Source organism: Oryzias latipes, chromosome 13 (genome assembly GCF_053564925.1).
Source record: "Oryzias latipes strain Hd-rR chromosome 13, Olatipes_Hd-rR_3.1".
Classification (NCBI taxonomy): domain Eukaryota; kingdom Metazoa; phylum Chordata; class Actinopteri; order Beloniformes; family Adrianichthyidae; genus Oryzias; species Oryzias latipes.
Genome location: NC_136249.1, coordinates 22,691,887 through 22,705,416, shown reverse-complemented (window position 1 = coordinate 22,705,416; position 13,530 = coordinate 22,691,887). Strand labels below are relative to the sequence as shown.

The following is a 13,530-nucleotide window of genomic DNA, read 5'->3' as shown; positions in this document are numbered from 1 at the left end:
ATTCTCAAACCTATGTTCCTGCCTTTTCCCTTCTCTCTCTGGCCACGGGCCCTTCTGCCTCCCCTCTTTCTTCGACCAACAGTAGTCAAATTTCCACCGACACCCTGTAGGTTAACAGCATCGGTGGCGGTCGTTGTTAACCCGGGCCTCGACCGATCCGGTATGTCTAAAGTGTTGTGGATGATTCGCATGGTTATTTTGGCAATTTTTACGCCGGATGCCCTTCCTGACGCAACCCTCTCTATTTATCCGGGCTTGGGACCGGCACAGAGGCAACTGGCTTGCAACCCCTGTGGCTAGATTAAAAAGCACAAAAGCACAAAAATACCCCCACAAAAACCACAGTTCTTTTTGTTTGGTTTTCAGGGCCTTTAAATACCTTAGGTGGCACGTAAAACTCCAGCATGAACTTGTCACCTCCTTCTTCCCTCTTGGTCTTCCTCAGCAGCAAGCGACATTTCTGCCACTGTGCAGCCCCCATACAGTTTGTGTCATCTGCCACCATGTACCTCAGAACCCCCTCCCTCTGGATTTCCAGGAGCTCTGCCTTGTGGCCCTGGGAGCCTCTGGGAAGCCGCAGCTTTTGGGACCACCTCTCTCCCCCTGCCGCCTCCCCACCTCCCCCATTTGCTTTCCTGGCCCCGGAAGGAGCCTCTGGTTCGGGGGAGGCGCGTCTGTGCCACATCTCCTTCACCCCGTCCACCACACAGAGGCTCATGTTCCTCAGGGAAAAGCCTTTTTTGAAGCGAGCCTTTGGGTGACTAACCGACACATCCTCCGAGCTGCGGGACTGTCCCAGAGCGGACACCTTGTGAGTCGTTTGGCGGCCTCGGGAGGCGGCGGTGCCAATGCCTCCCCCGTCTATCCCTCCCCCTCCACTGTCCATGCTGTCCAAGGATTCAGTTGAAGCCCCAGCGTCTTTACGCTTCTGATAAAGGTCGTGACCGTAGGACAGCGGGCAACCCTGGATTCCCAGAAAAGGAACAATGCTGTACTTGGGGGCTGCGTTGGAGACGTCCTCCCCCGGAGAGGATGCTTTGCTCTCTCTTGCCTGGGTTAGCGCTGCAGAGAAACACTCCAAAAAGTGATGGGCAAAGTGCTGCGAGAAGCTGGTGTCTGCTCCGGGGGAGTCGTAGCAGGGGTTTTCTAACAGAAAGCGCTGGAACTTGTTGGCAAAGTCTGCAGCAGAGGCTCGAGCGTGGAGCTCGCAGAACTCTCGCCAGTCTGGCAGTGGGCACGAGGAGGAGAGCTCCGGGCTACCAGGCTGCACCGCTCCGTTCATCACTGGGCCATCCCAACCCAACGAGGAGAGGCTGCGGGGGAGCAAGAGGAGGAGAGTGTTAGCATGCACAACTGCAGGAGCATACATCACTGCAACTGCTTGGCTTTAGATCACACGACAGCTGTGACACAGTCTGCATGTGTGAGGCTGTAGAGACAGAGAAGATGTGTGAATGAAGCAGACTGTGAACCAGCTTGTGTGTCATTATTTATATATCTCCATATGACAAAATCTGCTTGCTCTTCTGTCACATGTTTATAAATAAAATCCGGAAAAGTATTAAGATGTGTACAGCTTTCTCATGTTAAAGACCCACTCCAATGACGATTGTGTTTTTGGTGTTTCTAACATGTTCAGGTGGCATCTCATGATGAAGGACATACATGTAAATGAAGAAAAGTAGGATTACAACTGCTTTTCGGAGTATTTCTTTATTCAAATGTTTGTGAATCAGGAGTAGGCAAAAAAATGCAGTTTGAAAAAGCTTGCAACAGTGACGTAGAAGCTACAATCAGGAAGCCACAAGCTTCCTGCTCCGCTCCATTCCAATTCATCCGCTTGCAGACAAATAGATCCAAGTACGTCTTTGTTTTCCTTGTCCACTTGGCTCAAAACTGTACAGCTGGATAGGTTCCACCGGTAATGTTAGCTTGGGGTTGTGAGGGGCTGTAAGCTGGCGGGAGAGAATGTAACGCTGGGGTGGGGTTACTCTGCACCAAAAGTCCCGCCCACAACTCAGAGTTAAATTTCTGATGCTGGACTGCAGAAACTAGCATAATTATAATTAAAAACACTTACATTAGATAAAAAGATGATTGAAGTGGGACTTTAACCTCTCCATTCAACAAAAATGGAACTGCAAAGCTTATATTTAGATTAATTTTTTTCCTGATGTTTTAATTTCATTGTGGGGCAATGTTTTTTTGGTGACACAAAACACACAACAAAAACAATAATGCTGAGTACTGATGTCAAATTCTTAAACCGAATTGATTTGATTTACTGAGAAATAATTTGATTTAATTTACAGTTTGATATCGGCTAATTTTTAAATGAAAACTGTCTTTGTATGTATTTAGTTTATTCACAAAAAATGTAAAAAACGTTTTCACACAAGTGTTTTAAACACTATAACTCTTACTTTTTGCATTACAAGCCAAGAAAACAGTTGGGTTTTTGCCTTAAAAAAAATACAAAACAAATGAACTGACGTATCTTACGACTAAAGATCAATTTGAATTAATTATTATCATTTTTTAGTATGTGGATTTTCTTTGAAGGTGAAAAAGGGCTGTTGGCAGCCAGAGGAAGCGCTCCTGAAAGCTCCTGAAGGTTTAGTGAGACATTCAGTGGAGTGAGGCTGCTCAGCAGAAGACTGACGTCAGGTTTTAGCATTGTGTCACTTTGGTTAATACTCCTCTGTGCAAGTTATGGCAAAAAATGCAAAAGGAAATGGCTCAGACAGCTGAGTTTACACAGTTCTAAACACGTGCAGTTGATAACTTTTTGATGTGATATTAGATTATCTTCCTTTTCTGCAAGAGAGTTCACTCAAAACAGGCTTACTAATAAATAATACAACATCACGCTGCTTAATTTTTGTCATTTATTGTCTTGAACACATTAATTCTTCTCACGGACTCATCCCTCCACTGCTCCCAACCATGATTCACGTTCCTCCTTCACAGTCCCCAGCTCTGCCAAACCACATCACATCACTGAGAAAACTTTTCGCTACAGTGAGGACCTAACAAAGACTCACAATGACATTGTGTCAGCAGCAACAGCCAATGACAGTCTCCCCGTCTGCCTCTGCACATCAGTGACTAACGCAGCATTGGTGAACACTGCCAAACAATCAGGCGCATGTTGCTCTGGTTATAGCAGCAAATCGCGCAGATAAGAAGATGCCGCTTAAGCCGGGTAAAACGAGCTTTGGGTCGGCTATGAAAGCTCTGAGAGGCTTTTTTTTCTTTTTGTACCCACTGGGCTTCTAAAGAACTTCAACAAATCAAATCTAACCATTATTGCCCTCCTGAAGCGTGTCATCTATACCTCGGAGCTTGGATTCTCTGGGCCGCTAGAGGTTTTGAAGCAGGTTAATTGTGGTTTTCTGGAGTGTCAGAATAGGGTCAGTAAGAATGAAAGCTGCTTAGTCAAAAGCTGAAAAAAAGTAGAAGACATGCTTTACGAGAATGATCTGTCTGCTTTCTATTTCATCAGTCTGAAACAATATGATCAGAGGAAGTGTGTATTAAAACTGCCTGCTTTTAGTGTAAAAATGCTTAAAACTGCAGAAAATACCCCTCACCTTAAGAAAAATAGAGGAAGAAAGGAAGGGGGCAAGGTTAAAAAATATTAAATTAAAAAGTGACAACAAAGCAAACGTTTTTCTTCTTATCTGCGTCAGTGAATCCTTGGAAACCAGAGTTCCGACTGTCAAAATTCCACTTATTTTTCCTTCCACACTCCAACATCTAAAGGATGCTTGAACCATTTAGCTTTTTATTTCTGTGTAAATGCGACCTTTAGCTTCATTAAATTTGCTTTAGATAGATGAGATGTGAACAAAACTAACAGAAAAATTACAACAACTTAATTCTATACATATTATTCTTGGGAGTAACCCCAAAGAAAAAAAAGTAAATTTTAAACAAACACAGTGGCCACAGCTTTTGGTTAGAAAAAAAAAAAAGACTTATTGGACCATAAATTGCATTACAAGCAAAGGGGCAAGAAAGTATCTATAAACAGTCACCAATTGTGCAACTTTAATTTTCATCACAGGCATACCTCCACTTTGGGAGAGAAAAAAAACAAATGGGGAGAAGATGGAATCTGCAACAGATAAGCAGCTTAGTGTGAAGAAATCCACTGTGGGAGCAATTATTAGAAAATATAAGACCACAGATGAGCTCCCTCAATCTAGGGTTCCACAAAAGATCTCACTCTGTGGGGTCAAAGGGATCACAAGAACAGTGAGCAGAAATCCCAGAACACTTAGTGAATGACCTGCAGAGAGCTGGGACCAAAGTAACAAAGGCTACCATCAGTAACAACCTACGCCGCCAGGGACGCAGATCCTGCAGTGCCAGACGTGTCCCCCTGTACATGTGCAGACCTGTCTAATGTTTGCTAGAGCATTTGGATGATCCAGAGGGGGATTGAAAGAACGTTATAGCGTAATGAAACCAAAGTAGAACTTTGTGGTACAAACTCAACTCGTCATTTTGGAGGGGAAAGAGTTGCATTCAAAGAGCACAATACCTACTGTATACCATGGAGGTGGAATCATCATGCTTTGGGGCTGCTTGTCTACAAAAGGGACCAGGATGACTAATCCTTGTAAAGGAAAGAATAAATGTTGCCATTTATCATGAGATTTTGATGGAAACTTCCTTCCATCAACAAAGGCACTGAAAATAAAACATGGCTGGCTTTAAAACCATTATTTCAAGGTGCCAGAGTGGCCTAGACAGTATTCAGATCTTCACCCCATTGAGAATCAACGGAGGGTGTAGGAGCAAACTCCTCCGCCTCCACACCCAGCACCTCTCCAGCATCTTTGCACGCTTCACGATGAAAACAATTAGCTTCTTTGGTTCTTTCATTCCTTCAATTATTTGTGTTTGCACCACTGATGTACAGTGGGATTTAAAGGGTTACAAATCATACAGGAAAGTCAAAAGACTAACATCTGCATCCAATCACGCCGAACAAACAAACAAACACACCCCGTGTTCACTTGGCTATCAATGAACAAAAGTAATACATCCACTGAGTTCTTCATTAAACGTATGCAAGGCGATATTAACCAGATAAATTCAAAACATTCCCAAGTTGAAGCAACAGTTGGTGGCTGACTGACTTTTTTGCGCCAAAAAAAATCTGGTAATAGAGAAGCAAAACCTAGTGAAAGCTAAGAAGAAGAAGAAAAGATAATTCTATCTGACGGTGTTCAATTAAAAAACAAGCAAGTATTTGGTTTTTGGATTTATTTTTTGCTGTCACTATAATGTGGAAAATTAGTTGTTCAAGGGTGTTCATTTAAAAAAGTTTTCATTCAAGACTCGTATCACTGATTCACTAAAATAAAAAATATATACCTTTTCCACGTTCTCCTATATTGGACTCTGAGGCGGAATTGTAAAGGAAAAATGTTCAAAAATGGAAGCACCTTGAAAACTAGTCCACAGCAGCATCCTACATTCTCACATACCTCTTTCTTTATTCATGAATCCATCACCTTATTCACTCGATCCATTCATTCCCTCAAGGCAAATGAGATTTGTAATCTGAACTTCCAATCACCAAGTGTTTTTGGAATGATTACCTTACGCCTCTTGTCAGTGAGTGGAAGTGATGGTGTTGCTGGCAAAAAAAAAAAAAAGTCAATTCCTTTAAAGCTATTTAAAAACCTGCATTTGTCCAGCTTTCCACCCATTCAGCAGAAAAACAGCCACTTACAATGCGCTGCATTTCTAAAACTCCTGCCCTTCCGCAACAATGAGAACCTGCCCCCCCCCCACCCCCCTAAAGATACTGACCTGCCCACACTCTCCCTCCCGCACACACCGCTGAAAACACACGTGCTCAAACAACGAATCAGCATGAAACTCAAGCCGTCAGGCTGGAGGAAGTGGCCGGCATGATGGTTTTTGTGAGGCTCAGCAGACTGTTGGGAAAAAAAAAATCACACAGGGACTTCAAAAATTACAAAGACGGCAGAAACAAGAAAAACACATGTGATGGAGGAGAACAGAAGGGAGAAGGATGTTGGGTTCCTGCTGAACACCAGGTTTCTGGTGCTCTAAAATCCTTGAGCGTTGGCGTCTGACTCTACCTGCTAATGTGCATCATGTGTTTTCATTTTTGAAAGATCTGGACTGACGATTCACCAATAAAGAACATTCACTTTTTCTATGCAGCCAAATAGGTTATAAGTTGTTTCCATCACAACAAAACCTTAATTCTAAGATTTCACACTGAGGCTGCTCATGTTCCTCAAACTTCAAGAGTCACCAGCCTGAACGGCCATTAACGTTCACATTCATGCGGTCGTAACCTAATTTTAAAAAAAGGGGGGGGGGGGGTTGCCCAGTGATGATGCATGCTTCCCCACTGTGTATTACAGTTTCATTTCTCACTGACAGACACAGCAGAGCATGGAATGAGGGGTCACCACAAGCGACAAGCCCTTTGGTGACAGACAAGGAGATGACACAGCAACTGTTGCTTTTGTCTTTTTAAGGGCAATTGGAAAATTGTTGGGTTAAAACAATCCATCAAAAATTCCCTTTCAAATGGTAAGGGAGGGCTATTTTTCCACTCCTCTTGTAGTTTGGTTTGATTTCACACACTGCTTAGAGTAGGCCAAAGACTGAACACAAACCACAAGGAAAAGTCCAGCAGTTCAAACACCTGCTGGTTTTAGCATATTATAAACAGGGAAAGTAATGGGGGGAAAAAGATGAGATACCCAACAACTTTTTCATATTTTGGTTTTCTCAGCACTTTGGTGTGTAGCCTAATTTATTTGCATGCACGTTATAGCGAAGCACAATGTGGTTGATCTGTAAGATTCCCGGTCATGCTACGTTCACACCGGCTTACGCAACGCAAGTGACCACTTCCAATGGAAAGTCTATGTAAACTTGCAAAGGCGCATTTCGGGCCCAAGCGTTCAAAACTCTGGTATTTACGTGTCGCCACACAGGTTTTTAAGTCTGTTTTTGGGCTCAAAAGAAAAAAGCCTGGCGCGAGATTTGAACCACTTCAACATTTCACACAAAGCCTCTTCCAACTGTGCACTAGTATGGGGTAGCAACAGTCCACTGAGAAAATAGTAAGCTAAAAGTTCAGATGGGCTTTTACAGCTGCCAAACTTAGCCATTTAAACTGTTAATTTAGTCACTTTTGGAGACAAACAAAAGGGGCAACGTTCACCTATTCAGAGCCCAATTATCAGTAACAAGCACATTGATGCCTCACTTATACTTTTTTTTTCTTTCTAAAACAGCACTTTTGATGAGTTTTCTCATTTTGATTGAAAACCTTTTGGAAAAAGTGCTGATGAATGTTAGCAATTCTTCTGAACCTGGAGCTCCTTTTTTTCCATCAGTGGCATGTTTTTGCTCCACAAGCCAGCTGGTAAAACAATCAGTAAGCATGCGGAGGTGGAGGAGACAAGGGAAGCATAAAGAACAGGAGACAGACTTCAGGACACTGGTTTGCAGAGGCACCGTGTAGAGTTCCACAGTTAAAAGCTCCTTTCCAACAGTGATGAATAAAAAACAAGAGGAGAAAAAAGATAAATACAGTAGCAGAAAATCAAAAAATGTTCATCTCCATCTGTCAGGCCTCAGAAACCTTTCCTTTCCTGTGTCTCCTGCCTATCTGTTGTAAAAATCTACCACTCCTGTACCCCTCCTTCTGCTGATTATTCACCCAAGGGGACAAGGCAGATATCTCTGTCAGATGGTTGGAAGTTCTGTCTGTAACAGTAAACTGAAGGGGGGCGGGAGGGACAGTAATCTGCTGGGGGAAGTGATCAGCTTCGCCTGCAAAAACATTGTACGGGATCCTCCCCTTTATCCAAGTTCCTGGGCCCTGATAGGAGTTAATGATTTTTTGAGAAGAAAATGACAGATGAGGGAAGATTATTAGAGTATGGTAGAGTTATGCAGAAAAGATGCCCAAAACGGCACACTTTACGGGATAAACAGTGTTCCTGCAGTCGCAGAAGCACCCATATCATCCATGCTGCGAGTGGTGCCTGCAGCACTGCCTCTGATTGGACCATGAAGATGATTGGTGATGCTGTGCTCCCACCCCAGGGAGTTGGGGCCTTGCTGCGATTTCTAAGATTAGCCCGCTCCACAGCACGAGAGCCAGCTACAGCAGTGCTTGGTACAGTACAGCAATGTGCATAAACAGCATCCTGAAATTCATGTTCACCTTCAGAGCACCTTTAACCAGCCACACCTGAAAAACCTAGGAAAGACATCCAAGCAAGCTCCACATAGCAGGTTCAAGAATTAAACCAGAAACCTCTTACAGTGCTCATCATCACACTACAACTAAGGGTCAAATCCCTTGACTGTATGGACTATGCAAGTGTGACATCACCCATAGAAAATGACTTGCTTTTGGTTCCAGCGAGATGAAGTCAATTCAGCCGCATTAGGGACTCCACCATGCTGGAGCCAGAAATTGTCAGTAAGCAGTGACTGGTCCAAGTTGGTGTGAGTCAATGTTTCTATGGCAACCACTCTCACCATTCAGAAGTGAGTTTGATGGAAGGCCACACCCCTATTCCTTTTAAAAGCGGGATTGGGAAAATTTGTCAATCAAATATTTTGAGTGTGAGCGCACAGACTTTTATTGATGCATCTTGAATAACTTGCGATAAAAAGATGAGGATTAGCAAGAACATGTTAAAAATATGACGAGGAGAAAAAATAGTTATTATGAAGATATAAGACTAAGTATAGCTGTTTATTTTTCAATAGAAATCTATGGGATTTCGGCGTTTTGGGATAAGCAGGTACTTCCTATTTGGAACGTTTGGAACATGGAGGGGGCACTTACTCCAGTTCTCATTTACAGTCAGTGGTCAAATCTGATAACACTAGTTTGTCTAAACCTTCAAGCATTGACCTGATAAAGCTTTAAAGATGGCAGCTTTGACCCATTCTGATGACAGATCTACCTTTTGGCACATCCAGAATTTATCCAACTAAGGGCAAACACAGTGTTTTGTCCTTCCATGTTTATTGTAGCATCAGATTCATCTTTTTTCCGTTGTACATATTGCATCTAAAATGAGTTCCCACTTCATTATCCAAATGTGTCCAGTGAAATAAAGACTCGGATAGGTCCTCAGACTGTAACATGTTAAAGTAGTTTACATAAATGACCTTTTGCATTTAATGAATGCAGCTTTATAAAGTGAACACACTGCGGGCAGTTTTAAGAAACATTTCAATTACTTTAATAATAATAGTGATGAAGATAGTCTCATTTTAATGAACCACTTTTACCTGAATTGTTTTTTTCTTTTCTTAAGATATTATTTAAGCTAAAAATATAAACTTATAGGGTAATAATGGGTGCATGCAACCAACAATCCTGTAACATGTTCTGGCATACTTTTATGCTGCTCTTTTCAATTTTTAGAAATCACATTTAATCCATTTTTGGATTTCTCTACTGTTAAATCTTTATGTCCAGATTCTACAAAGTGTCGGATGTTTCCCTCACAGAGCATAACAACAACATCAGGTCCAGAGCCAAGAACAAAGGACAATAGTCCAGAGATGAATGCCAGAAACAGCTTCCTGCATGTGTTCAGCAGGAATCTTGTGTTCGACCAAATTGGAAAACTGAATCACACTGTAGTTTTTAATTATTGTATAGCCTGGGTCATTATCATAGCAAAAACTCTACTGAATATTTGGTAAAAATGATTTCCAACTTTCTGTGCAATAAAATATTTGCAACAGAAATCTGATTAGTCAAAGGTCGGTTTCATAAAGTTGATTCTCTTCTAAAAATCATGATTGTTTAACCATATTCCTCAACTCTCTGTGCTGTTTAATTCTTTTTATTTATTTTGTATTTATATGATAAAGTTTTAGGGAGTAAATAAATGGTTGAATATTTCTAATTTGACCCTGAAACATCCCACAAACACTTGTTTTTGGGTCAGGGCAGAAGGGTTGAATTCAGTTTAAACAGAAGTAAAGTGAAATTTTCCCACCAATGTAGTCAAAACAGAGATCCAGGTGTAAGTAGGAGTATCAGTGATGGAAGAAAACAAGAACTCACAAAAAAAAAGTGATGGACCCAGAAGAAAAAGCAAAGGGGCAGATAAAGACAAAAAAAATTCCAGCCCTGAAAGATTGGAAAAAGGGGAGAGAATGCAATCAGAAGAGCAAAACGAAGGGTCAGCTGTGACAGACTCCAAATTCCCCTTCTTTAAGATCCAGAGAAGCTGACCTTTAACCTGAGCTCTGATAACCTCACTTCTCCTTGACAAACTTAAATTTTTATCCAGGCGTGTGTGCAGGAGCAAGATGGTGTGCAGTTGTGTTTTTTGCATTCGAGGGTGCCTTGCCATGAGGAACTTAGCGGTTTTGTGTCAAAAAGTGTTCTGTGAGTAGGAATATTGTTTCTGCAAGAGTGGGGTTGTCTGGAGAGGGTTGAATTTGTGTTCAGATGTGTAAGTAGTGGGTTTGTAGACAGGACTGGGTCTGTGAGCAGGAGTGCATCTATGTGCAGGGGTGACTTTATAAGCACAAGAGTGCATTAATGTGAGTTCGTAATGCAAAGAGTTTATGTGTGGAAGAGTGAGTTTGAAAGAAAAAGTGTGTCTTTGTGCAGGTTTTTTATTTGTTCAGAAGTGAAGTGTGTCCACGTGTGTGGGAGTGAGTTTGCGTGTAGAAGTGTGTTTGTGTGCACAAAATGTAGAAACAGACAGATAAAAAAAAGAAACAGAAACAGACAGATACAATTCTGGATAAGAATCCAGACCCAAAGAGGAAATATGAAACTGTTGAGCATCAAATTGCTAAAGTGCACCCCCATGTACTTATGAGGAGGAGTGACCACTCACGTCTGATGATGCAGGTAGCCGATGTTACACACATTTGTTTAGTGGCTTCTCAGCAGGACAGAGTCTTCTCACTCTGTCCTCTGACAATATAAATGTTGAGTGAGCTCGGCATCCGTATGGCAGCCAACGATAAAGGACGGAGCGCGTGGGAGATGAACGCTTCACCACTGACTTCCATTTCCTGTCTCTCACCCACCAAGTCTGACTAATTCCACAGACAAGCATGTGCCTCTCGCAACCACACACGCGCAGGATAAATACTCGACAACCTGAAATCTGTCACCTATTACGATATGTTGACAAAAAAGCCACTTTTTGTTTTTCAGGAAAAGATTCTCCTCCATGTTTTTCCTCAAGCAGAATTCTTCTTAACAAGTCTTCAAGATTTTTTTAACAGACATTCGTATTTTGAACTCATTTATTTAATATATTGATTTTTTTAGATAATATTTACAGTAAAATATAATATTTACTGGAAAACATTTGCAATCAAACTTAATTTTTTTTCTTTCCTTTTTACTTTACAAACCATAGTCAACTATTTACTATGGGAAAAAGTCTGTAGAAAAACCCTGATCTTTTTGTTGTAAAAGTAACTTTTTAATAAAGAAATACATATTTTTATGACATATTTGCATGGAGCAATATGCAATATTTTTTTTGTCAAATTACAAACATTTCTGCCTCTGCATCAAACTAAATCATAAACTGAATGGCAAAGACTGGATCTTTCTGATGCAGTTTTCTTTTTTCTTTTAGCAAAAACTTCCAATTATCAAATCTAAACCCCCAGAAAAGAGATTCTTTGCTGAGTTTTTTCGTTATTTCAACATCGGGCTGTAATCTCCACATGTTGCCTGTGTTGTGTTTAGTTTGAAAATAAAAGCAGCTGTCTGTCAAAAAAACTTACATTCAGAGTCAGATGTTAGTTAATAAATGATCTTAATGTAGAGGTGAAACAGTGTGTATATCACATAAAAGCGTTCCTAGTGGTCTTTTAATTATGATCATGCCGTTTTTAGCCAAAATAAAAAAAAACTGTGCTGTTTTCTAGGACATAGTTTTTGCAGGGCGGTAGTTCATTATAAATTCACCTCTTCGTTGTGGGCGGGACTTTTGCCGTGGAGTAAGCCTGCCCCGACTTCCCATTATCCTATGGTTTTCACTCTCTCGCTAGCTTACAGCCCCTCACAACCCCATCGGTGCAACAACAATTACAAGCAACATTGGGGCTGTCTACAGTTCTGAGCCAGATGCCAGCTCAGACGGGGAAACAAGGATCTATTTGTCTCCAAGTGGATGCATCAGAATGGAGCAGAGCAGGGAGTTTGTTGCCTGCCATTTACAGGTTCTATGTCACACTTGTAAGTTTTTTCATTTGCTCCTGCATTCACAAAAAGAGATACTCAGAAATGCTGTTTTAGGCTTAATTTTCTTAATTCGTGTTCTCCATTATCCAAAAAAAGCACAAGAATATTTTAAAAACACAGTTTTCATCTGAGTGGTTCTTTAAAGATGAATTGTTTTCATAAAAGGGTAATTATGGGGGCGTTTCTTCATGGAGCATGTCTGGACTTTACATTTTAGCCAAAGCTTCACTTTCAATAAAAGTCATCAAACTATTAAATGTCTGATTTTGGAGCACTTACATATGCCAAGAAAGCGTCCATTCTAATTCATCACATTGTCACAGCATGATGTCAGACATGCCAGCATCACAAATCAATGAGTGAAAAGGCGTTTCTGTGCGAGCTTCTGTTCAAATCGGACTTGTTAGGCTTCATGTTACCTGTCTGTTCAAGCAGCTCATAAAAAGATACGTGAGAGAAAGTCAATAGAGGGCCTGTGACAGGCCTGCTGCAGTCCCAGGGAGTCTATTTAAAGGCAGCAGTGGAGCGTGGTGCAGGCTGCGCGCTGGACTTCATGAATGGCCTCCTGCTGAATGGCTGACAGACCCAGAAGGCAGCGATGAATGGGAGCCTGCGCGCGTGAGCTGTCACGGATTCTGGATCATCTTGAGCGCACCTCTGAGGGGGCCGCAGACAGATCCCACCTTTATTGCGTCTATTTAGCGGATTTTATGTCTTAGGGGGAAGAAGAAGAGGAATAAGCCTCCTCCGCATCTCCACCCCTCAAGCAGAGACGCAGACTATCCCTCTCTTCCATCACGGGCTGGATGTGGCCACTGCGTTTCGGTGAGACTTACCGCGCGGACGTGAGAGAGGGGCTTATCCCCCAGAACGCAATGTGTCTGCAGCCAGAGGTTGTTGTTATTGTCCTGCAGCTAAAAGAAAAAAAAAAGAAGAACCGACGCTGCAGCGTTTCTGCTCGCAGCATCAGCGCAGACGCAGGTTCTGCTCACAAACGCCAGGATGATCAGGCGCGTAAAGAAAAGCGCAGCGGCACTCACCTCAACAGAGGACGCGGTCCATTCTGTCCCAGAGGAGAGCAGACTCCGGCTTTCTGCACAGCAGGTCCTCACTTTTCAGCGTCAGCCATGGTTAGATCCTCCACCTGCTCTCATTTGTCTGGTTTATAGAAGCGCGCAGGCAGCCAGCTCTTCCTCCATCTCTGCTGCGGAACACTGGGCACTGCTGCCGCCGCTCCACAGACCTATTTAACCACACTGAGC

At 42.2% G+C, this 13,530-nt stretch overlaps 1 protein-coding gene across 5 annotated transcripts in view; it reads right to left on the bottom strand.

Annotated features, from left to right (window-relative positions):
* The window catches only part of sh2b2 (SH2B adaptor protein 2), a 28,014-nt gene extending 14,484 nt beyond the window's left edge, over positions 1 to 13,530 (bottom strand). The window contains exons 1-4 of one of the 5 annotated variants that reach the window (XM_078929626.1): positions 13,309 to 13,445; positions 13,105 to 13,182; positions 5,830 to 5,957; positions 380 to 1,313 (exon numbers count right to left, since the gene is read on the bottom strand). In XM_078929626.1, the coding sequence (XP_078785752.1) occupies positions 380 to 1,313; positions 5,830 to 5,894 (999 nt within the window). In that variant the 5' untranslated portion in view covers positions 5,895 to 5,957; positions 13,105 to 13,182; positions 13,309 to 13,445. Of the gene's footprint in view, positions 1 to 379; positions 1,314 to 5,829; positions 5,958 to 13,104; positions 13,223 to 13,308 lie in introns of all 5 variants that reach the window. The other 4 variants (XM_020708240.3, XM_023961709.2, XM_078929627.1 and 1 more) reach the window with 4 other exon arrangements.